Source organism: Tenrec ecaudatus, chromosome 15, assembly GCF_050624435.1.
Source record: "Tenrec ecaudatus isolate mTenEca1 chromosome 15, mTenEca1.hap1, whole genome shotgun sequence".
Classification (NCBI taxonomy): domain Eukaryota; kingdom Metazoa; phylum Chordata; class Mammalia; order Afrosoricida; family Tenrecidae; genus Tenrec; species Tenrec ecaudatus.
This window is the reverse complement of record NC_134544.1, coordinates 77,527,988-77,552,517: the sequence shown is the minus strand read 5'-3', so window position 1 is coordinate 77,552,517 and position 24,530 is coordinate 77,527,988. Positions and strand designations below refer to the sequence as shown.

General features: G+C 41.6%; 1 protein-coding gene across 1 annotated transcript; it reads left to right on the top strand.

Annotated features, from left to right (window-relative positions):
- Positions 1-992: 992 nt before the first annotated feature.
- On the top strand, positions 993-1,600 carry LOC142427771 (large ribosomal subunit protein eL29-like). Its single transcript, XM_075532904.1, has one exon. It carries the CDS (start codon positions 1,017-1,019, stop codon positions 1,497-1,499), a length of 483 nt encoding a protein of 160 aa, XP_075389019.1. The 5' UTR covers positions 993-1,016; the 3' UTR covers positions 1,500-1,600.
- Positions 1,601-24,530: the final 22,930 nt, after the last annotated feature.

Here is a 24,530-nt window from a genome sequence, read left to right as displayed (position 1 = left end):
AGACTATATGTGTATAGGCCAACTGTCTAACTCAGTGATTCTCAACCTTCCTAATGCCCCAGCCCTTTAATACAGTTCCTCATGTTGTGGTGACCCTCCAGCCATAAAACTATTTTCATTGCTACTTCATAACAGTAATTTTGCTACTGTTGTGAATCAGGCGACCCCTGGGAAAGGGTCCTTCAACCCCCAAAGTGGTCTCAACCCATAGATTGAAAACCGCCAATCTTAACTGCATTAGGTACTACAAATAATGCTACATTAAAAACGTTATCTATATTGGGATTCAAAAATGGACTCACTATTGGGGAATGTATACTTTTTCATATATATATAAATATAAATTTCAATCTAATAGATGTCATGTAAGTGTTTATTATGGAGCCTTGGTTTTAACATATGCTAAGAGTTGGACTTCTATCTTCAAGGTCAGAGGTACACAGCCATTAGCATCGTGTTATGCCTTTAAAGTCTTGAAAGCTCTGTACACCAGTTCTCCTGTGTCCTATCTGCAGATTATACGTCTAACTCTACTTGATGGTGAGTTTTAAAGTGTTTCTAAAGTGATTATACAATTTATAGTTCTTCTATAAAATAATCATTAGTTTATAATAGCTCTTTATATAGCCCATTTAAAATGTTTCCAGATGCTTTAATTAACATATTTATCTTAAAGATTCATTTGTTATTCTCCTTGAGAGTCACACAGTAAGGAATTGATAATTCTGTGTGCTGTGAGGTAGGGATTCAAATGTTTTGTTTCTTCTTTCTGACATTTATATTTGATTGCCCAATCTCTATTTGTTATAAAGTAATCTTTTATTCACATGTTTTAAAATTAATGAGTTTTATATTTTTTTGCTCATGTTATAAGCATGCTTCCCAATACTCATTGAGGGGACCATTAACAGTATTGGGAACTTTGTGTGTTAAGAGGGAAAGAACGGGCTGCACCGCGACTTTCTCTCTCTCTTCCGGTCCCTGGCGTTCCGGGAGCTGCAGGCGTCGGTGTAGACATGGCCAAATCCAAGAACCACACCACGTACAACCAATCCCGGAAATGGCACAGAAACGGCATCAAAAAACCCCGGTCACAACGATACGAATCTCTTAAGGGGGTGGACCCCAAGTTCCTGAGGAACATGCGCTTCGCCAAGAAGCACAACAAGAAGGGCCTGAAGAAAATGCAGGCAAACAACGCCAAGGCTGCGGCTGCTCGCGCTGAGGCCATCAAGGATCTTGTGAAGCCCACAGAGGTCAAGGCCAAGATCCCAATGGGCGTCAACCGCAAGCTCAGCCGACTGGCCTACATTGCCCACCCCAAGCTTGGCAAGTGGGCTCGTGCACGTATTGCCAAGGGTCTGAGGCTCTGCCGGCCCAAGGCCAAGGCACAAAGCAAAGCTGATGCTCCAGCCAAGGCCACGACACCAGCAAAAGCTCCCAAAGGCGCCCCTGCTCCAGCTCAAGCTCCCAAAGGCCCCCAGGCTCCCACAAAGTAGAGTTCTTTGTGAGGGCGAGAGGGACTGGTGTGAGCCCTGGGCTGCTGCCTGCATGGCGCTGGTGTCTTCTTGTGCTGTTTGTTGTACAAATAAACCCACGTGGCGCTGAAAAAAAAAAGAGGGAAAGAACAGCATCTGGACCTACAGGTTATGTGTTACTCACATTGTATTCTCCCATCAGCTTGCAGATGGTGCATCACCAGCAGCTTAGAGGAAGGAGGAAGAAGCGCCTGGTATTATTATTTTGGGGATGTCCTCATGAGAGATTGAAATTTGTGAGCATCATTAGCTGATCCAGATAAAATAAACAGAGCATCCCAGTTGCCGGCAGTGTTATAAGGATCAGAGAAAATGCCCAAAGCTCAGGTGATTTTGATGTGTTTTATCCTTTTCTGTATTTCCTACTGGAATTGTAGGAGCCTGTGTAATACTGATTCAGTTCATTGGAAAAGTGGAGATTTGAAATACTAGAAGTTAGAGATAAACTTTGACTCTGACTTCAATATTTGGCTGGAGAAGTTTAGGAGTATATTGATCATAGGATTAACATAAACTATTGACATTGAACATAATATATCAGTGAGAATTCTTTGGATGACATTATCTTCCAACTCATAGTTTATTATTCTATGGCCAGCTCCTGAGAAGCATTCAAATGATATACTATGCATAATTTTTAAGGAGAAATAAAATCACTTTTTTAGGAGAGTTCACTTTCACTATTCCATGGGATTTTGTTTGGGTAAGTTCCTTTAAAGCTTCTTTCTGAAGGTTATATATTAGATAATCTCCCAAACAGCAGCATTCTCATCAATGCATCTAACATGGACCCTGTAGCAGTAGTGGTTTAAAAATGGTTGACAGCAGCTCACCTCCTCGCACTATGGAAGCAGGAGAGAGAATCAACATCAGCTTGGATTTGTATGAGGCAGAGCTTAGACAGACCTGTACCCTCCAGTAGATTTCCAGTTATGACACCAGTATCTTTGCCACAGCCCTCTCCTACTCAGCTCAGTAATTTTTTTTGCAGTTGCCATGGGCTAATTACACTTCAGAGTCACAGATAACAGGGTGTAATTTGATATCAGAATCAATAGGCTACACATTGGCTTTCATATTAAAGAATCATGTAAGCACATTTGCTCTTCTTCAGGGCAGGCCTGTTTTCCCTGTCCTCTGTCAGACATTTTTCCTTCTATAGGTTGGTTCATTTCTTAATTCCATCTTTATAGCATCCTCTCAACTTCTTTGGGATATCCTCTTGTTGATCTTGACTGCCACTTTCTTGGCTGAAAAGTCCTTTCTGGACCTGTCACCATTGGCTCTCTCACTGTGTCCCATCTGCCCTTGTCTTTATCTCCATTACACAGCTCTTGATCTGTGAATACTATGGTTCATTTTGCAGGAGCAGCAGTAGACCGGTCCCTATGAAGTAGAGGTTCAAGATGGTCCATGATTTGCTCTCCAGCATTTTACAAAACTAAATAGTCATCAAGTAAATAAATCCCTCTTTATGATGTGGAAGCTGGTGAGTCCCTAATCAGTGTAGAGGTCAGGGATCAATCTGTAAGGTTCTCCTCATCCATGTGTTTGCAAAGGCTAATGAACCAGCTCACCAGGTCAGACCACAGTCCACTGCCTCACAAAGTGAAGTTGTTGAATCTGGTCAGATAATAGGTTGCAGGGACTGAGGAACCCAAATGGGAAGGTCAGGCAGCAAGCTGTTGACTCATAGAGTGAGTGTATTGAGCTGTCCAGTTAGCTCACACAGGCGGCTTGCAGTTGTCATTCAAGGAAATGGCTCATGAATTTCTGGAAGCTGCAAATCCCTAATCCATGGGTTCATTCTGAACTGTGTGGCTACAGGGGCTAACAAAACCAAATCAACAAGTCAGATGACAGGAAATGTCTCTCTCTCTTCTTAAACTATGCCTGCAGTTCTCTCTCTCCCTCTTGATATGATGGCTTCTTGGGTTAACCTACCACCTTCCCTGCCTAGGCAAGGTAAGGAGGGCTCCAGAGGTCCACCCAACAAAACTACGAGTGGCCCTTGCAGAGCATGTGGTGAAAGATGGCAGGTTCAAGAGGACCTTGCAATTAAAATTAAGGCAATACGGTCTGAAGGTGGCTGAGAAGAATTTGTCTTAGGGTTGTCAAGAGGAGCTTGTCCTAAAGTGGCCTTTAATAACTTAGAAAGTTGTTCTGCATTCAGGAAGGGAGATATTGCCCATGAACATTGTGATCTTGGTTCTGGTTAAAGCTGCTTGTTCCTGATCCCAAGTTGAACCTTGTTCATGAATAGACACTTTGTTCTATTGAGTTTTGTGTGGCCACAGCAGCAGATTACTAGACCCAGAATTGAGACAAAGAGTCATGTGAGAGGAATGACTTGTGTAAGAGTTGACAAAAAATGTTGGAGAGCTGAGGTATGTTTGACCTCCCCCATCTGAAATGTTCCTGATACTTATTGCCACTGAAGGTTCCAAGCCTCTTATAATGGTGATACCAGTAGAAGCCCTAATTCCATTTCATAATAAACAGGTGTTTATCTACTTTGTGGGAGTATAACGCTGAGCAATTTCACTGGAACTCAAAATTTTAATGTTATGAGTGGGTGCATTATTTTGGGGCATGGAGGTCCCCAACACTCGAAAAGTGATCCTCTGGAGTGACATTGCAATTGTGACAAATATTAAAAGACAGAGAGCAGACAGTAGGACACAGGGACTCTCTTCCCAGGTCAGGACTGAGCGTGAATGTATTTTCCAATGGATGTACATATAGTGGAACTTACAGATCTTTCCATAAGGCGTGCATGTCATGCCGTCAGCATATGCATAGTCAATGGGTAATAGCATCAGCGGGTAACAGTATAAATAAGGAAAGTGTGAGTTACCATCTTGAGCTAGTGCTACTTGACTGCAAACCCGCCCTGAGCCCTCCCCAGGCATTTACTACATTTATGTTGGGCCGGCTACAGAACCTGATTGCTCTGATCTACAGATAACCTTCAGGCATTGTGAAGTAGCCCCATACAGAAATGATTCATCTACTATGGTACCTTCTTTAAGACTGCTCCTTAATGGAGAATTATTGTAGGGGGTGGGGGCACATTAGCTGGCCTGGAGAATGTGTATTTGAAAACATTTATTTCTCAGAACAATGGAGATCTTTCTGAAAATTGGGCTAGTTTTCTGGGCTGATGGTTGCGAATATAGAAATAAGGTCAAATATTTTCAACCAAGTCCTCAGTTAGTTTTTATTACTGTTTTGATTTCTTTACTGTAAGATATATATTTTTAAATCTTCAAATGGAAAATACACCATTAAATAGACTCCTCTTACTACAGGAATCACTGACATTCAATGATGTGGCTGTAAAGTTCACCTGGGAGGAATGGCAGCTCCTGAACCCTGCTCAGAAGACACTATATCAGGATGTGATGTTGGAGAACTATCGCAACCTGGTTTCCATTGGTGAGGAGAATTCTCAAGTCATTGGCTCTGTCATTGACTTTTACTATCTTAAGTGTTTAAATCCTTGCTGTGTCTGTGGTGTTCTTAAAGCGATAGATTCTCATTGCATTCTCTGGTCCAAGATTAGTGGGGTAGGCCTTCTACCCTTGAGAAAACACTATTTACTTTGTTCCTTTGAACATTATTTTCCTAGAAATACAACATTCTTCGGGCTTTACAAACTTTAGGTTAATTTTAGTGTGACTAAGATGCTGTAATTTCTCATAAACAGGTTATCTAGTGTCACCTCAGAAGCTTTCTCTCAATTGGAATAAGAGAAATGTGTTCGGTATTAGAAACAAGTTATAGTGGAATTTTTTCAGATGCATGGTCAAAATGCCTTAAGGCAATTTGACTGGGGGAGTTGATTCAACTGGTAGAAGGCTCACATGTATAATAGGTGTCAGAAAATGCATAAAATTGCACACTTCTTTGAATTCTTCTAGATGTTGAGTAAAGTAGACATGTAGCTCTTATGAAATTAAATTTCCATTTACTTGTTTTACACTATTGTATGTTTGCTTGAATAAGTTTCTTTCTTTAACATTCTGAAATTTTCTCTTTTGCATGCTTCCACTTTACTATGAAAATCCATCTTGCTAGACTCTCTCCAAACAGAGAATTCTGAATTTGTGACTGTCCTCTGAGCACAGCACATTCCTCCCCTACTGGGTAAGAATGGATTTCCCTTTGCAGTATGCAGCACCATCTTGGATCTTGAACTCCCACCATAAACGGGTCTCCTTTGGGCTTCCTTAGCTTCCCCCCTTGGAGTTTCTCTAAAGGTTTTGGTGTCCATTTTCTCATTTGTTGTCCTGTTCTTTTAAAGTTTTCTTCATGCAGGTGATATAAGTTCTTTCTGTTTTCTTATAGAGATGGTCAAATTGCCTTCTCTGTTGGAATTCTTTAACAGACATGTTTCTCCATATTTTACTCCTTTTGGTGAAACACGTTTATGACTTCTGTTATTTTCAGGTATCTAAAATTGTCTTCCTAGCAAGAAAATTATCAGCTTAAAGTATATTTTAGTACTATACCTTAAATTTTTTTCTACCTGTAAGATTTTTTTTAAGTTGTCTGTTCCTCCAATAATTTTGGAAGTGGAAAGGGCATGTTTTTTTTTATCATTATGCACATGTCTGCTGCGTATTCCTTAGTATGCAGTGTGCCTTCCTTAGGCCCACCCCTTCTTAACAGGTTTCAATACACGAACGATGACCTTTGCTGCTTCTAAAGAACATTTTTGCAGTATATTCCAATAGATTTTATTGCTGTTATTCAAACAATGAGTAATATATTCAACATTGCTCTCTTTTCTGTCTTTTGAGTAGCCTTTTGGTTTCCATATGTAAGATGTCTTTCGTGTCATCCCACATCTCATCTGGTCTCAGTCACTAGTCTTCAGTCATCAGTCTTTTATTCCTCAAGTTTATTTTTTACGTAGTCTCTCAGCTCTGTGATCTAGCTACTTTTCCTTGCTTTTACTTGGATTTGAGCAATTGTTCGGTTCGACAGTTAACCCCTAGGCATGTTTTGACTAATGAGCTTTTCCACCATTTCTTTCTATAGATGTGGTTGATTTGATTTTCATTTGTTCCATTCCGAAAGATCCATATGTATAGTTTCCATTTCTGGTGCTTAATAAGAAATTTGGTATGAATTCATCATTAGTCTCAAAATTTTATCAGTAAACTTGTATGTCCTGTCACTATTGTTACATTTTCCAATTACTGATACTTTCCCCAAATTTTACATTCATCACTGTATATGATTGTATGGTTGATCAATATCAGGCTGCAAAACTCATGTGAAATTTTCAATATATATGTTTTTCAATATTTTGTTGGGAGCTCTTATAGATATCATAACATCCCATAGTTCAGTTACATGGAGGAGTACTATACAATTGCTACCACAGTTTGAAATGTTTTGTTCTTAAATTCCTTGGTATTAGCTCCACTTTATCCTCTCCCTCCTCCACCCTCAATTTCTTTATTGTGGAAAACAGAACCTGGATGAAAGCAGCCTTATCTCTATACTCCTGACCACAGGGCTTGGAAGACCAGTACTAGTGTTAGAAGAAAACCTTCTCAAGCCCCAAGGATAAAGCTAGAGCTGAAATGCACAATCCCCAGACAGAGTTTTCTCCACAATGCCCTCCAGTAAGATGTTAGTATACAGCTCCTACAGGCCGCTGACTTCTTGCTACTCAGCTAAAAGTTGCCTAGCTATAAAAACAATCAGCTTCCCTTTGTTGCTGTCACTCAAGGAATCAACTATCCCTTTGTCTCTTAAATGCCCTCTGAATGTATCATAAAAGGTTGTGTAATTGAAGGACAGCAATAAAAAGACTTTGTATTTTTCACTAATTTATGTAATCTCAGGGCATGCAGCCCCCCTCCCCACCTCACAGACCCCTACCTACCTAACAAGGTAGGCAGGATCTTTAATCTGGGATGCCTGAACTAATTGGATGAGCAATTTAAGACCAGTGTTGAGGGCAGGTGGAGTAGAGTAACTGTCTCCTTAGCAGGGCGAACAATAACAACACGTCTGCTCTTGTAGTTAAAGCTACTGGCAGATAGTAATTAGCCATGTGCTGGTATGAGATATCATTAAGGTAACACTATAATGAGAGGATATTGTGGGGATGATTTTTAATTAGGAGAATGTAACTGGGACTCTTCCAGCTTACAATTGTGAATGCCTCTCCACCTAGATACCAGGCTTTGTAGTCTTCCTTCATTCTGAGAATAAATAATTTGTCTGCACCATTCTTCTTGGCCCTCACCTTCCCACATCCTGATACTTATCATGAAGTAGTCTAAAAGAATTCAGATCCTGAATGAAAAAATATTTTCTTCTATCATGCTCACCTTCCCGACACAACCACTGAAGACAAAGCGGGTGAATAAACAAATGTGGTGAAGAAAGCTGATGGTGACCAGCTACCAAAAGATATAGCATCTGGGGTCTTAAAGGCTTCAAGGTAAACTAGTGGCCGTCTAGCTCGAAGCAACAAAGCCCACATGGAAGAAGCACACCTGTGTGATCACGAGATGCCGAAGCGATCAGTTATTAGGCATCAAAGAACAAAAAATCATATCATTGTGTGCTCACTTCCATGATATGATCACTGAAGACAAATGGATGCGTAAGTCAATGTGGCTAAGAAAGCTGATGGTGCCTAGCTATCAAAAGATGTAGCATCTGGGGTCTTAAAGGCTTGAAGGTAAACAAGCGACCATCTAGCTTAGAAGCAACAAAGCCCACATGGAAGAAGCACACCAGCCTGTGTTATCACAAGGTGTTGAAGGGATCAGGTATCAGGCATCATCAGAACAAAAAATCTTACCAGAGTGAATAAGGGAGGGAGTGCGAAGTGGAGACCCAAAGCCCATTATTAGACCACTGGATATCCCCTTGCAGAGGGTTCTTCGGGAGGCAATCAGCCAGACAGTGTGTGATGTAGCAACGATGAAAAATACAACTTTCCTCTAGTTCCTAAATGCTTCCTCCTCCCGCACTCTCATGATCCGAATTCTACCTTGTATGTCTGGCTAGGCCAGACGGTGTACACTGGTACAGATAGGAACCAGAAACACATGGAATCCAGGGTGGATGATCCCTTCAGGACCAGTGGTATGAGTGGAGATACTGGGAGCATAGAGGGAGGGTGGGTTTTAAAGGGGGAACCGATTAAAAGGATCCACATGTGACCTCCTCCATGGGGGACGGACAACAGAAAAGTGAGTGAAGGGAGATGTTGGACAGGCAAGATATGACAAAATAATAATTTATAATTTATCAAGGGTTCATGAGGGAGAGGGGAGCGGGAAGGGAGGGGAAAAATGAGGACCTGATTCCAGGGGCTTAAGTGGAGAGCAAATATTTTGAGTATGATAAGGGCAGTGAATGTACAAATGTGCTTTACACAATTGATGTATGTATGGATTATGATAAGAGTTGTATGAACCCCTAATAAAACGATTATTTTTGCAGTCTATCTGCAGCAAGGTCCGGGGGTCCCTCAAGGTGGGTAATGACATCGGCGAGGAGACAGAAACCACACGACTCAAAGGTTGCGGGTGACTGTTCCAATTTTATTCATGCAAAGCTTCAGCATATATATTCTTTTTCTTGCCTTAAAGCTTATGGCCTGAGATCATTCATCAGGAAATTCTCAGGCCACAAGACCATGACAAGTTACATAAATCACATCGTGATTCTTGGTTAAAAATTAGTACATCTTGAAACTACAACTTTCTCAACTACAAGGGTGATAGACATAAACCTTCTAACAATAACTGAGCACACTTCATCCAACTAGGGTGCATTGTTCTAACTATGAAATCATTAAAGCATTAATACATTTCATTATCAAAAATTACTTGACAGGCTTTGGCTGTTCTTTATGTTCCTTCTTGGGCTGTTCCTCTAGGGTTTTCATTTCTTGTTCTTTCTTTTCCACTAAGTTCCCATAAATTAAACTCCCAAAAGTCTTTCTGTACCAAGATATGAGTTGCCTCACAATAGGGAGCTTTGTTTTAGTGGACTTCAAACACCACGGGGACCTTCCTCTTGCTAACCTTTCCATAAAACTTAAACTACTAAAATGAACTTGTACACCTTCTTTGTTAACCATTCTTATGCCATTTTCATTACAAGCCCCTGTATAAGGTAAATCAGGGTCAGGAGCTCTATTTCTCTTTGGGTTATTTCCTGGAGGGGGATGCCGTATTTTAACCCCTATGCTGTAACCAATATAAGGAAAGGGAAAAACTGTGGGAGGAGGATGATAATTTTTTTAAAGTCTTACACAGAAGCTTCCAAACGAGCCTCTGAGATTTCTGTGAGTTTTGGTTGCACTAGCTCAGCATGCTCAGGATCGAACATAAATTCCTTAAGTGGGGTTTCTGGCATCCAGTTTCTAGTTTTATTATACAATACACTTTGCTCGCAGTCAGGACATGGATCTTTCCAAACCATAGGAAGGGAAGTAACCTCAACTTCTGGGGAATATTCCTCAGTTGACATCTGTTGTTTCCTAAAAGGGTAAGTGATCAAAATTATCAGGAACCAGACATCAGCTACAATTTTCAATAATGATATCAGACCAGTAATTCCAAAGTGTTCACGGGGTTTGCGGAAGGGACCTTCCTTGGTGGAGCCTTCTTTAAATGCTCCTCCATGCACTGACTTTGTCAAGGCCCATTGTTGGAAGTGTTCTCGGCAGATTATAATAAAAATTCAGGATATTCCCACATTCACACTTGTCTGTTATGTTGTGTCTTGCCTTCTGGAGGTTTGCATACCTCGCTACCATATGAACTCACTGTTAAACGTCCTGGCGCTCTTATTCCGGCACCAGAGATGAGGCAACTCTACCGTTTTTGCTGTCTGCTCTATCTTCTTTAATTGCATATGCAACTACTAAGGGTCCATTCCACATTGGGCTGGATCCCTCACTTTATGTTTGCTTTAATTGGCGCACAAATCTAAATAACACTGGTAGTAAGTGGTCTTGCCTACCACTGACAAACCAATCCTTCAGGGAAGATCTTTCAATGTGCTTTTGGATAATGAATATGATGCCAATCTTCTTGAATTTGTCAATCTCAACTTTATAAACCACCTGATTATCTAATTAAAAATAGCCAGTACCGGTCTACTAAATTTGAATAATGCATAAACTATCAATCTTTAACATTCCATTTTGTTTTGACAACTTGCAAATTTTTCATGATTTTCATGTATGCCATTTTCCAATTATTAGAGGATGTTTACAGCTATTTTTTTTCCTTTTCAGTCATGTCATGTCAAGTACTGACGGTTCCCAAAGCTCTTCTTCTATCTGCATCATTATTGTTGACTGTACTTTGAGGATTTAGTACTTGTTCATTGTTATTTCATTGCCATTAAACCTGAGGGCTGCATGTTCCAGAAGTAGATCACTATGTCTTCCCCCAATCCCTATTTCTGGAGAGTCTACTAAGACCTTTCTACTAAGGGTGATCCTGCTTGTATTTGAAATACTGGGTGGCATTGCTTCTGGCATCAAAACAACTTGCAAGCCACCACAGAACAACACTGTAAGATAAGTGGTGTAAGCTAGAATACAGACTCCATAAACATTAAGAATATGTTTCTGTACCATAATACCTTTCCTATATACCTGTAAAAATGTGTTTCTCCCAAGTAGAACATTTGGCATTTTTCACATTCACTACTTTATCTAGTATTTAGTTGTCTTTCAGTAAAGGTTGATGAAATGAATACATCTAACCTCTACCAATTGGAACTAGCAAGCCTTATCACACCTTCAGTCTATTGGTTTCAATTTGTTCCTTCTAGTACATTTGTTGTATGTTTTCATGTACCTCTTTAAGCAAATACCTAATCTGTATCCATGCATCACTTTCATATCAACCCTGATTTCTACAAGAACTATTTTTAACATTTGGATTATTTATACAATTGTATTTCATCCAATGGACAATAAGCATTAAGCATAGTGTTTATTTATATTCATATAAGAGGGTTATTACTAAAGATCTACTTTGTGTCAATGCATATTTTAAGGGGTCCATTGTAAATCAAGATGTTGAAAAGAGTCAATTTTCTGTTCTTTTATAGATGTCCAGAAAGATGATGATCATTTGCTTGAGCACTTGAAATGTGAAAGATACATGGACAGAATGGAACAATGCTATAAATTTAATACATTGGAAAGTACTGTTTATCAGCACAAAAATAATTTCCTACCAAAGGAAACTTATGAGATGTTCAGTTTATATGAAAGAATTGTTAAATCAGATTTAATGATTCTGAAATTAAATCAGGACAGAAGCAACAAAACACAGAAGTCATTTGTGCTCAAGCAAGATGAGGAAACTTTCCTCCACATTGAACAAGAGCAATTTTTTAATGAAATGAAATTTCCTGAGTGTGAACAATCCAGGCTTCTGAAGTCACAGTGGATTCAACACCAGGAATCTGATGAAATTGAGAAACCACACACAGGTGATAAATGTGGGACAGCCTTCATCAAGGAGTCTTTGCTCTATGAGCATGAGATCATTGATAAACCAGATAAGACCTATGAATGCAGTCATTGTGGGCATGAATTCAATAAAGTGTTCAAACTCAATGAACTTTATCAAAAAGCTCATGAAAGAAAAAAAGCGATATAAATGCTTGGAATGTGACAAAACTTATCACAGTAAATCATATCTCAAGGGATATCGTGAAACTCATGGTCAGGGATGCCCTATGTGTGCAGTGAATGTGGGAAAGACTTCACCAGGAAGAGTGATCTCACCGCTCATCAGCAAACTCATACTGCAGAGAAACTCCATGTATGTAATGAATATGGGAAAGGCTTCATTCAGAAAACACATCTCAAAACAAATCTACGGACTCATACAGGAGAAAAACCCCATGTATGTGATGAATGTGGAAAAGCCTTTCTCTGGAAGTACAAGCTCACTGTTCATCAGCGAACTCATACTGGAGAGAGACCCTATTTATGTGATGAATGTGGAAAAGCCTTTCACTGGAAGAATGGGCTCACTCTTCATCAGTGAACTCATACTGGAGAGAAACCCTATGTATGTGGTGCATGTGGCAAAGGCTTCATTCAGAAAATACATTTTAAAGCTCATCTACAAACTCATACTAGAGAGAAGCCCCATGTATGTGGTGAATGTGGCAAAGGCTTCATTCAGAAAGTACATCTGAAAACTCATCTACGAACTCATACAGGTGAAAAACCCCATGTATGTGGTGAATGTGGAAAAACCTTTAACTGGAAGAACGAGCTCACTGTTCATCAGCGAACTCATACTGGAGAGAAACCCTATGTATGTGATGAATGTGGAAAAACATTTATTGGGAAACCTGCTCTCCTTTATCATCAGCGAACTCATACTGGAGAGAAACCCTATGTATGTGATAAATGTGGAAAAGCCTTCAACTGGAAGAGCAGGCTCACTCTTCATCAGCGAACTCATACTGGAGAGAAACCCTATGTATATGATCAATGTGGCAAAGCCTTAACTGGGAAGACTGCTCTCACTTATCATCAGCGAACTCATACTGGAGAAAAATCCCATGTATGTGATAAATGTGGCAAAGCCTTTATCGGCAAGACTGCTCTCACTTATCATCAGCGAACTCATACTGGAGAAAAACCCCATGTATGTGATAAATGTGGCAAAGCCTTTATCAGCAAGACTGCTCTCACTTACCATCAGCGAACGCATACTGGAGAGAAACCCTATGTATGTGATGAATGTGGCAAAGCCTTTACTGGGAAAACTGCTCTCATTTATCATCAGCGAACTCATACTGGAGAGAAACCCTATGAATGTGGTGAATGTGGAAAAGCTTTTATCGGGAAGACTTCTCTCACTTACCATCAGCGAATTCATACTGGAGAGAAACCCTATGTATGTAATAAATGTGGCAAAGCCTTTATTTGGAAGGAAGACATCACTGTTCATCAGCGATCTCATATTCTAGAGGAGGGTTGTCAAACTGGTGGCCTGTAAGCCACGTGTGGCCCCTGAGGTAAAATCTGAAATAAAATGTAAATAGAAAAATTATTATGAAGGAAATAGCACTTAGGGAAGATCAAGGCTATGCTGTACACCTAATTCCTTCATTAACGCTTTAACTACTGAAGATGAGTGAAATCACAAAATCAAAGTTGTTCATTTTAATTTAGACACCCCTGCTCTAGAGAAAACCCAGTATGTGATGAATGTGGAAAAGCCTTTATCAGGAAGAATTCCCTCACTTAACATCAGTTACCTCATACTGGAGAGAAGTCCAATGGATGCGATGAAGGTGGAAAAGGCTTTATCAGGAAGAAGGACCTCAGTGTTTATCAGGGAACTCATACAGGAGAGAAACCCCGAGAATGTAGTGAATATGGCAAAAGTTTCATTCAGAAAGGAAATCTCAAAATTTATGTGTGAGGGATACCAGCCCCTAACACATCATCATAGGTCCGGTAGCCGCAATTGGACAATGATAATAAGTAAAGATTATAATAAAGTTATAGAGAGCATGAGAGATAGAAGAGAAATTGAAATAATGGAGTCGGACGCATTTCATGGTAGCATGCTCACCTCAGCCTCACTTGGTAGTCCACGTGGAGATAGATTTATTGCTAACCAAGGCTTTTATATTCTCTGGGGACGTGCAACTCCCCAATTACAGGGGAAGACATGTCACAAGAAAGCGTTGTGCTATAGGTAATACCGTAATGGGTGGGGTTGGGGGGGGTGTGATATAGGGATATATACGCAATAGGAAGAGGAGGGATTGGGTGACAAGATGGGTGGATCCTAGGTTCAGGATGGCAGCCTAATTTTGGATTTCACTGATCCAGTTTGACCTGTTCTCTGGATCACAATAGAAACCATTATCAGTAGGGTGTAAACCCACCCTGCAGGGATCAAAGTGATGGCTGAAAACCTTTAGGGAGAAGTTGCCCATCGTTCTTAACAGCAGGGAGTGGACCCTACTTGTGGTGGGACCAGACAGTAGTCTGACAGCTGACTGCCTTCAGGGAGGTAACTTGACAATCATTTACCATTAGCTGTAAGCAGTGTCCTAAGTCTTAACATGTTTGGGGGAGATGACTTGGGAGAAAGCTTTCTGTTTCCCACATCTATGAATTTATACAGGAGATAAACCCTATGTATGTATTGAGTGTGGTAAAGCTGTTAGCCATAAACCATACCTTACTAGCATATTGGAGATTTCATACAGGATCTAAACTCCATGTATGTGGTGAATGTGGCAAATCCTTTCTCAGGAAGAATAAGCTCATTGTTAATCAGCAAACTTATCCTGGAGAGAGAGAAAACCCATGTATATAGTGAAGGTGGCAAAGGCTTTATTCAAAACTCATCTGTGGAATCATACCGGAGAAAAACATTTTATGTGTTGAGTGTGGTAAAGCTTTCACCCAGCTGTGATGCCTTACAGCAGATCAGAGATTTCACAAATGAAAGAAGCCCTTTGCATGAATTAAATATGGAACATCTTCTTTGTGGAAGTCAGGTCTCATTAAACACGAGAAAATTCTCAACAAGAAAACCTTTCATTGGAGTTAGTATAACAAAACCTTCAAAACAAAGGAAGAGGTGCTAGAGTTTGCCCTGGGCCATGTGTGGAAACAGTTGTGATTTACCATATGGGTATCCATGTTCTGTGTTGATGTCCCTCTACTAACATGGCCCACCATTTTGGGGGCAGATGACCTTCCAGACTTCCACAGTGCATGGGTACCTCATTGCTCTTTCAGTGCCCGAAAGAGAGCTGAACCTGGTGTTTCTTGATCACAGATGTACCAACCAGTATAGTAACCACCCAGATGCCAGTTGTGCCTGCCACACTTGCATGCTCTTTGTTTACCCTCCCTCCCCAGACAGCAGAGTAGTACCATAAAATAAGAATAAAGGAAATAGAAGATGTGTGGGAACAATTCATCCTGAAGATGAATTGACCACAGCAAACCTCGGCCTCTATAACCCTGAGACAAGAAGAACTAGATGGTGCCCATCTTCCACTACTAATTACTCTGAAAGTGATCACAAAAGAGGGTACTGAGTTGAGTGGGAGAAGAAAGAACAAACCAAAATCCTAAAATAGATCACTGTTCTGATGGAGACTTGGAATCCCCAAATTATGGACTTCAGCTGTACTCACGCCTCTAACTCAGCTTTCAGCCCAACAATCTATAAGCTAGGAGGGGAAGATTAACATCTGAGGTATACTCCTTAGAACAATAAACCATACTAAATAAAAAGAACGGCGTTTGCTTATGGATAAGAACTCTTGAAAGCAAGAAGGGATAGGAAAGAAGGATAAATAATATAAAAACAAGGAGGGCTGAAGTGGGAAGAATGCTGGTATGTCTTGGGGATTGCCATTAATGTATGAATTGTTGAAACCAATTTACTCTGTAAAGTTTTAAATCATAAAGTTTTAAAAAATTAAGAGCTCATGTCTCATCAATGATTTCATGTAGGATAGTTACCATGTAGCTGTAATGAGTGTGGGTAACAAACTTTTACCTGTGTTTCTCAGTCTTCTTGACAAATACACAAAATTTAAAAACCTTAAGTTCAATCAAGATGGAAAAGCTCTCCACAGGAAGTCAGGTGACATCACATACCAGTGATCTCAATGAGAAGGAAAGCTCTGGCAATATAGTGACTTTGCAAATACCCTCCTTGGTTTCTCTCAGTGTGTCAGTAAACTACATTAGGATTTTAACCAATGTAGTCCTGGTTGGCTGGCCTTTAGCCCAAATGGTGTCATGTGACAATAGAGGATTTGTACAGCAGAGAAACCACATGAATACAGGGAATGTGGCAGTACGTATGCATTTAGTGACTGACGGTGCCTCCAGTATCCAATTACATTTTCTTTAATGTTCCGCAAAGCTCAGGCTAAGCTGATGCACAAACTGCCTAGAAAGGCTGAACGAAATGTCTGCCACATTGTATGACTGCAGTGTAAATCCTGCAGGAAATCCTACGAACACAGAGACTGGGAAAGCCTAATGACTGATGCTGTGTGCATATGTGCATTGATATCAAGACCAATATCTGATTTTACATTTGATCTCTTTTTTGACGCATGTTAACTACATTAACTGGAGAAATACTGTGGCCATAGAATAGAGATGCGAATAGCCTTGCTCTCATGCAGCATTCTTTGGAAGGTAGGTTATTGCAGATGCAGTTAAGTTAAAATATAACCCTTTATCCTTTGAGATACTTTTTGACCCATTTAAAATCTATTGTAGTTTTTAATATTTCTCTTCGATTGAGCTTTATCTCTTTTACTTTGCTGCTTTTAAAAATATATTTCTATGAATTCCATGATGCCTAATCTTGGTATTGCTGGATATATGGGATTTCAAGTTCTGGTTGTTTTAAGGAGTGCCACATTGTTTTCCATGATGGCTGTATGCATTTATGTTTTCCAGCAGTATATATGAATCCCAATTCCTCCAGATCCTCTCCAGCATTTGTTGTTTTGCTTCTTTGGTTTGGGCTGGCATTGTAGGACTTAAGTGCTATCTCATTGTGGTTTTCCTGAAGGCTAGTGATTGTGAGCATTTTTTATATGTTAATCATAGGTACCTCATTTTTGGTGAACTGTCTGTTCATATGTTTGTCCCATTTTTTCGTTGGGTCTTGTTTTCTTATTGATATGTTGTAGAGTTCTGTATATATATATTTAAGGATATATTTTAAAAATCATTTTATTGGGGGCTCATACAATGCTTATCACAATCCATACATACATCCAACTATCATGATCCCAGTTCTACATTGAAAGTCTGGTTGAACAGGTGGTTGTACACTGATACAAGTGGTAACTGGAAACACAGGGAATACAGAGTTTTGTATATTTTTGTAACTAGCTCTTTTTCCAGTGTGTCATTGGTTAAAAAAAAAAATTACCAATTCGTGGGCTCTCAGTCTTTTTTGTTATTTAAATAATTTTATTGGGGGCTTGTACAACTCTTATCACAATACGTATACAAATCCACTGTGTCAAGCACATGTTGCCCTCATCATTCTCAAAAAATTTGCTTTCTACTTGAGCCCTTGGTATCAGCTCCCTCATTTGTCCCCATCCTCCCCATTTCCCCCTCCCTTACGAACCCTGGTAATATATAAATTTTTATTTTATCATATCTTACAATGGCTAAAGTCTCCCATCACCCACTTTTTTGTTGTCCATCCCCAAGGGTGGAGGTTATATGCAGATCCTTGTATTCGGTTCCCCCTTTCTACGCCACCTTCCCTCCAACCTCTGGTATTACCACTCAGTACTGGTCCTGAAGGGATCATGTGTCTTGGATTCCTTGTGTTTCCAGTTCCTATCTGCACCAGTGTGCATCCTCTGGTCTAGCCAGGATTGTAAGTTAGAATTGGGATCATATTGCTCGGGGTGGGAGCTGCGGATGGGGGAGCGGAAGCATTTAAGAATTAGAGGAAAGATGTGTGTTTCATGAATGCTACACTGTACCATAACTGGCTCATCTCCTTAGGGATGGCCAGTTGCCTACACTGGGTCTTGGGTCCCCACTCCACACTTTCCCTTATTCACAGTGATAGGCTTTTTTTGTTCTTTGGTGTTTGATACCTGATCCCTGCAACACCTTGTGATCACACAGGCAGGTGTGCTACTTCCATATGGGTTTTGTTACTTCTGGGCTAGATGGCCGCTTGTTTACCTTCAAGCCTTTAATATCCCAGATACTATAGCTCTCGATAGCTGGTCCCCTTCACCCTTCACCGCACTTTCATTTTTTTTTAATCATTTTATTAGGGGCTCATACAACTCTTATCACAATCCATTCATATACATACATCAATTGTATAAAGCACATCCACACATTCCCTTCCCCAATCATTCTCAAAGCATTTGCTTTCCAATTAAGCCCTTTGCATCAGGTCCTCTTTTTTTCCCCCCCTTCATCCCCGCCCCCCCTCCCTCATGTGCCCTTGATAATTTATACATTGTTATTTTGTCATATATTGCCCTATCCAGAGTCTTTCTTCTCCCCCTTCTCTGCTGTCCATCTCCCAGGGAGGACGTCACATGTGGATCCTTGTAATAAGTTCCCCCTTTCTAAACCACTCACCCTCCACTCTCCCAGCATAGCCCCTCACACCCTTGGTCCTGAAGGTATCATCCACCCTGGATTCCCTGTGCCTCCAGCCCCCATATGCACCAGTGTACAACCTCTGCCCTATCCAGTCCTGCAAGGTAGAATTCGGATTATGGTATTTGGGGGGGAACCATCCAGGATCTGGGGGAAAGCTGTGTTCTTCATTGGTACTACCTCGCACCCTGACTGACCCATCTCCTCTCCTAAACCCCTCTATGAGGGGATCTCCAGTAGCCCACACTTGGGCCTTGGGTCTCCACTCTGCACTTCCCCCTTCACCCTTCATTCAATATGATATATATATATATATCTTTTTTTTGCATGATGCCTTATACCTGGTCCCTTTGGCACCTCGTGATCACACTGGCTAGTGTGCTTCTTCCATGTGGGCTTTTTTTTGCTTCTGAGCTAGATGGCCGCTTGTTCACCTTCAAGCTTTTAAGACCCCAGACACTATCTCTTTTGATAGCCGGGCACCATCAGCTTTCTTCACCACATTTGCTCATGCACCCATTTGTGTTCAGCGACCCTATCATGGAGGTGTGCACCATTGATATGATTTTTTGTTCTTTGATGCCTGATAACTGATCCCTTCGGGACCACTCGATCACACAGGCTGGTGTGTTCGTCCATGTGGGCTTTGTTGCTTCTGAGCTAGATGGCCGCTTGTTTATCTTCAAGCCTTTAAGACCCCAGTCACTATCTCTTTTGAATGCCGGGCACCATCAGCTTTCTTCAACACACTTACTTGTTCACCCACTTTGGCTTCAGCAGTTTTGTCGGGAGAATGAGGATCATAGAGTTCCAATTTAATAAAAGAAAGTATTCATGCATTCAGGGATTGTTTGAGTAGATGCCCAAGGTCCTTCCACCACCTTAATACTTAACCTATAAATATAGACACATAGATCTATTTCCCCATCCTCATATATATATATTTGCATGTACATGTCTTTGTCTAGACCTTCATAAATGCCCTTTGACTCCTAGCTCTTTCCTCTATCTCCCTTGACTTTCCTCCTGCCCTACTACCATGCTCCGTCACCACCTGGGCTACAGCTATACCTCTTCTCTACGCAACCTTACCCTTGATCATTCCCCACCAGGCCTGTCACTCCCCTCTGTCTACCATTTTGGGTCCCATGTTGTTCCCTTGTCCCTGTGTTTGTTGACACCGCTTCCTTACCCCACCCCCACCCCAAATCCCCCCCGGAACTGTCAGTCCCATTGTTTTTCCTCCAGATAGTTCATCCAGCCTGTCCTGTTCAGACAGACCTGTGGAGACACTAACATGCACGAAAACAAGACAGAGGAAAACAAAGCAATAGTATACAACCAGACAACAAAACAACAAAGACAAACCACTGACAAAGAGCAAAACAAAACACTTCACAAAAGAAAAGCCTGTAGTTAGTTCAGGGATCATTTGCTGGCCCTTAGGAGCGTTTTCCAGTGCAGTCTGTTGGGGCAACACGCCCTGGCCCCAAAGTCCACTTTCAGCATTCCCTGGGGACCTTGACACTCCATTCCCTTGCGGTTCCGCTTCACTTCCCCAGTGCTTTGCCTCGGTGTGGTGGGATCAGGTCAGGTGCAATTCCCACACTGTGTCTCTGGTGCTGTCCCCTGTATCGCCCTCAGTCACTGAGGGTCATCATTTCTCATAGTGGGGCCAGCCATGTTGTTCTTTCTGTGGACTGGCTGCTCTACTCGGGAACATCATCCTCACGGCCTGGTGGACCAGGCTGTGTTCCACTCTCTCCTCCTGCCCCTTCATCTGCTCCCATGTGCTCTGATCAGATATGTCCATCTCCCGGAGCTGCAGGGTCAATGTTGTCCTTTGGAACAAATTCTTTTCGGGAGAGGGGCAGAATACTCTTAATTTATGGTGCAGGGGCCAGCCTCCCAGACCTCTCCACTGGTTCCCTACTCCACGCTGGGATATTGCATTCAGACCTTGCTGCACTGGGTTGAAGTCTGGTCCCACTTTCCCAGTGGAGATATAAACAATACCCTCCCCTTGGGTGGATTAGTCACCACACTTTCTTATGCACACGTTTGTCTTCAGCCTTCATATGGGGAAGGTGAGAACAAAATGATGCTTTTTTGTTCTTCAATGTCTGATACCTGATCACTTTAACATCTCATGATCACACAGGCTGGTGTGCTTCTTCCATGTGAGTTTGTTGCTTCTGAGTTAGGTGGCTGCTTGCTTACCTTCAAGCCATTAAGACCCCTGGCACTATCAGCTTTCTTCACCACACTTGCTTGTGCACACATTTGTCTTTACTGCTCATGTCAGACAAGTGAGCATCATCATAATAGAACAAAGTGTTCTTGTATCGAGGGGCTACTTGAGTGGAGGCCCAATGTCCATCTCCTACCTTTATACTAAACCTGTAAATACATGCACATAGATCTATTTCCCCATCATCATTTATAAATATGTTTACATATCTAAATGCCTGTATTTAGGCCTCTACAAATGCCCTTTGCCTCCTAGTTCTTTGCGCTCTCTCTTTTTACTTTGGTCTTGTCCCACTATCATGCTCAGCCTTCATTTTCATTTCAGTAATTCTCGATTACATTGCTCTTGATCACTCCCTATCAGGCCTCCCAAACCCTCCTTGCCACTAGTTTTGAAGCACCAATTATGAACCACTGATTTGGATCTCTTGTTCTCTTGTCCCTGGGTTGGTTAACACCACTTCCTATGCCCCACCTTCTCTCCCAGGTTCCTTGGAACCATCTGTAGCATTGTTTTCTTCTCCAGATTGTTTATCCATCCTAGCTTATCTAGATTGATGTGTAGAGATAATATGCACATAAAAACAATACTGCACTAAACAAAGTGACACATAAAAACAATGACTGCAGCAATACAGAAAATCCAATGACTTGCAAAAAAAAAAAACAGGAAAGAAAAGCCTGTAAATAGTTCAAGTTCTGTTTGTTGACATTTAGGCGTGTTTTCCTGTCTAGTCTGATGGGGTACCACACCCTGGGCGAGTCTTTATTTTCCCTTGGGTCTTACTTGCTCTGCTCCCATTGCTGTTCTGTTGCACACCCTTGGTTGGTGGGGTCAGCTCGGGCACAAATCCCACACTGTGCCTCCAGTGTTGCCCCCTGTATGGCTATGGGTCAGTGTGGGATGTCGTGTGGCCGGGCATATGGTCCTCTCTGGGCATTGGCTGCCCTGAGCGGGGCTATTGTCCTCAGGGTTTGGTGGGCCACGGTTTGCACCACTCCCCGTTTATTTGCTTCTGCTTCCTTCTGGGTATGGTAGGTCAGTTCCTTTCTCTCACCAGAAGGTCTAATGTTATTCTCTATGCACACCCTTCTGTGGTGGTCAGGCTGGTTCTGATTGGGGCCGGCCCTATAGACCAGTCTTTTTATGGATTCCTCCACCTGTTACATTGCCCCCCTGGTTTGGTGCGTGGGGACACAACCAATCCTCTCTTCCTGGGTGGCTTAGTGCCTTGTTCCCCCCATATCATCATCTCGGTTTCTCCCCACCGCCATTCTCCTTCTGCCTTCCCCTTTTCCCCTTCTTTATGTTGGACTCATATATTACCTCCCTGGGTTTTGTCTGACCTCCCCCTGACTAGCTGTGATGCCTCCTGTGATTTGCGAGATAAGTGTCTGTTCTTGTATTCCTTACCTCAGGGGACTCGTGTTATACCTGTCCTTTTGACATTGGCTTACCTCGCTTAACGTGATTCCTTCCAACTCTTCCTATGAAACTACGTGTTCCATGTGATCATCCGTGCTTTGTGCTAGAGTTTACTAATCCCCTGGAAACTTAGGCTGTTTCCAAATCTTTGCGATTGTGAATTGTGCCGCAATAAACATTGCATTGCAGATGACTGGTCATGTTTTATTTGTTACCTCCTCTGGGTATATGCCCAGTAGAAGGATGACTGGGTCATAAAGTAGATCAATTTCCATTGTCTTTAAGTATCTGCAGATTGCTTTCCACAGTGGCTGTGCATATCTACGTGACCCCCAGCAGTAGAGGAGGATTCCTATTTCACCACAACCCCTCCAACACTTGTTGCTCTCTGATTTTCTGATTTGAGCTAGCCTCACGGTGGTAGGTGGTATCTCATGGTTGTTTTAATTTGCATTTCTCTTATGCCTAACGACTGGGACCAGTTTTTCATATGGTTGTTGGCCACATGGGTCTCCTCCCTAGTGAAAGTTCTTTTCAGTTATTTTACCCTCTTCCTTAGGTGTTGAGAGAGGTCAGAGGCTTACAGACATCCGCCCTGATGGCAGTTAGTCACCAGACTACAGGGTAGGCCACTAGGGCAGTTATTCACCAGACTACAGGATAGGCCTCTAGGGCAGTTAGACACCAGACTATATGGCAAACCTTACTCCCTGCTACTGGGGACAATAAACGATTCCTCCCTGAGGCCTGCAACCAAGTGTTCTCACCCTACCTATAATGATCTCTATCAGTTGAGTCAGGGAACAGGCCAAACTGAGTGTGACATCAAAGTTAAGTTATCCGCCCATCTTATCACATGTATACCCCCAATACCTCCTCTTACTATTGCATGTATGTTCCTAGACTACCCCCTCTCATTGCTGTATTAACTATAACACACCCCATTTCTGTGACATTTGTACTCACCTGTAATTACGGGGCTTGCATGTCCCTGGAGAATATAAAATGCCTGGGCTAGCATTAAAGATCTCTCTCTCCCTCCACGTGGACCATCAAGTGGGACTGAGGTGAGCATGCTACTATGAATCATGTCTTACTCCATTTATTACAATACTTCTATCTCTCATGCTCTCTATAACTTTGCTATGATCTTTACTTATCGCTGTACAATTGCGCCTACTGTACCTGTAATGATGTTAGGGGTTAACTGTTTTCCTCCTTTTGCAGGCCATGAGGGTGTTAAAGATTTTAGTAATGAGTTCTTTGTCCAATGTGTCATTACTAAAAATCCTCTTCCAGTCTGTGGGTAGTCTTGTCACCCTCTTGGCCAAGTTTCGAGGCACACAGGGGTTTTATTCTTATTAAGTCTCATTTGTTGATTTCCGGTTCACCTGTGTGTGTACCCTTCCCTATTGCAGTGAACCTATGAATTCCCTGGGTCAATGATCTTAGGTGTATCCCGATTCCCTCCTTGATGATCCTGATGGTTTGGGGTTTTACTTCTAGGTCTGTGATCCCCCTTGATTTTATTTTTCATGGGGTGAGGTAAACGTCTTTTTTCATTTTTCTACATGTGGATATCCATTGTTTCCAGCACCACTTGTTATAAAGGGCATCCCCTTCCCACTTGATGGTTTTGGGACCCGTTTTGAAGTTCAGTTGTCTATATGCTGATGGTTTTATTCCTGGGCTTTGTATTCTTTTCCACTGGTGTGAGTATCTGTCATTGTGCCAGTACCACACTGCTTTGATCACTGTAGCTGTGTAATAAGTATTTAAGTCAGATAAGGTGAATCCTCCAACTTTGTCCTTCTAGAGTTCTCTGCTAATTCTGGGCTTCTTCCCTCTCCATATGAACTTGATGATCAGTTTTTCCAATTCTTTGAAGAAGGTTGTTGGTATCTGAATCAGAACAGCATTGAGCTTGTATGGCCGGCCCCATCTTTACTATGTTGAGCCTTCCAATCCAAGAGCATGGGATATTCTTCCATTTGTTTGCTTTTGGTTTCCTGTAGTAGGATCCTGTAAATTTCCTTGTATAGGTCTTTAGGATTTTTGTTAAATATATTCCTGGATATTTCAGTTTGTTCTTGGCTACTGTGAAGGGTGCTGCTTTCTTGATGCTTTCTTCCATGGT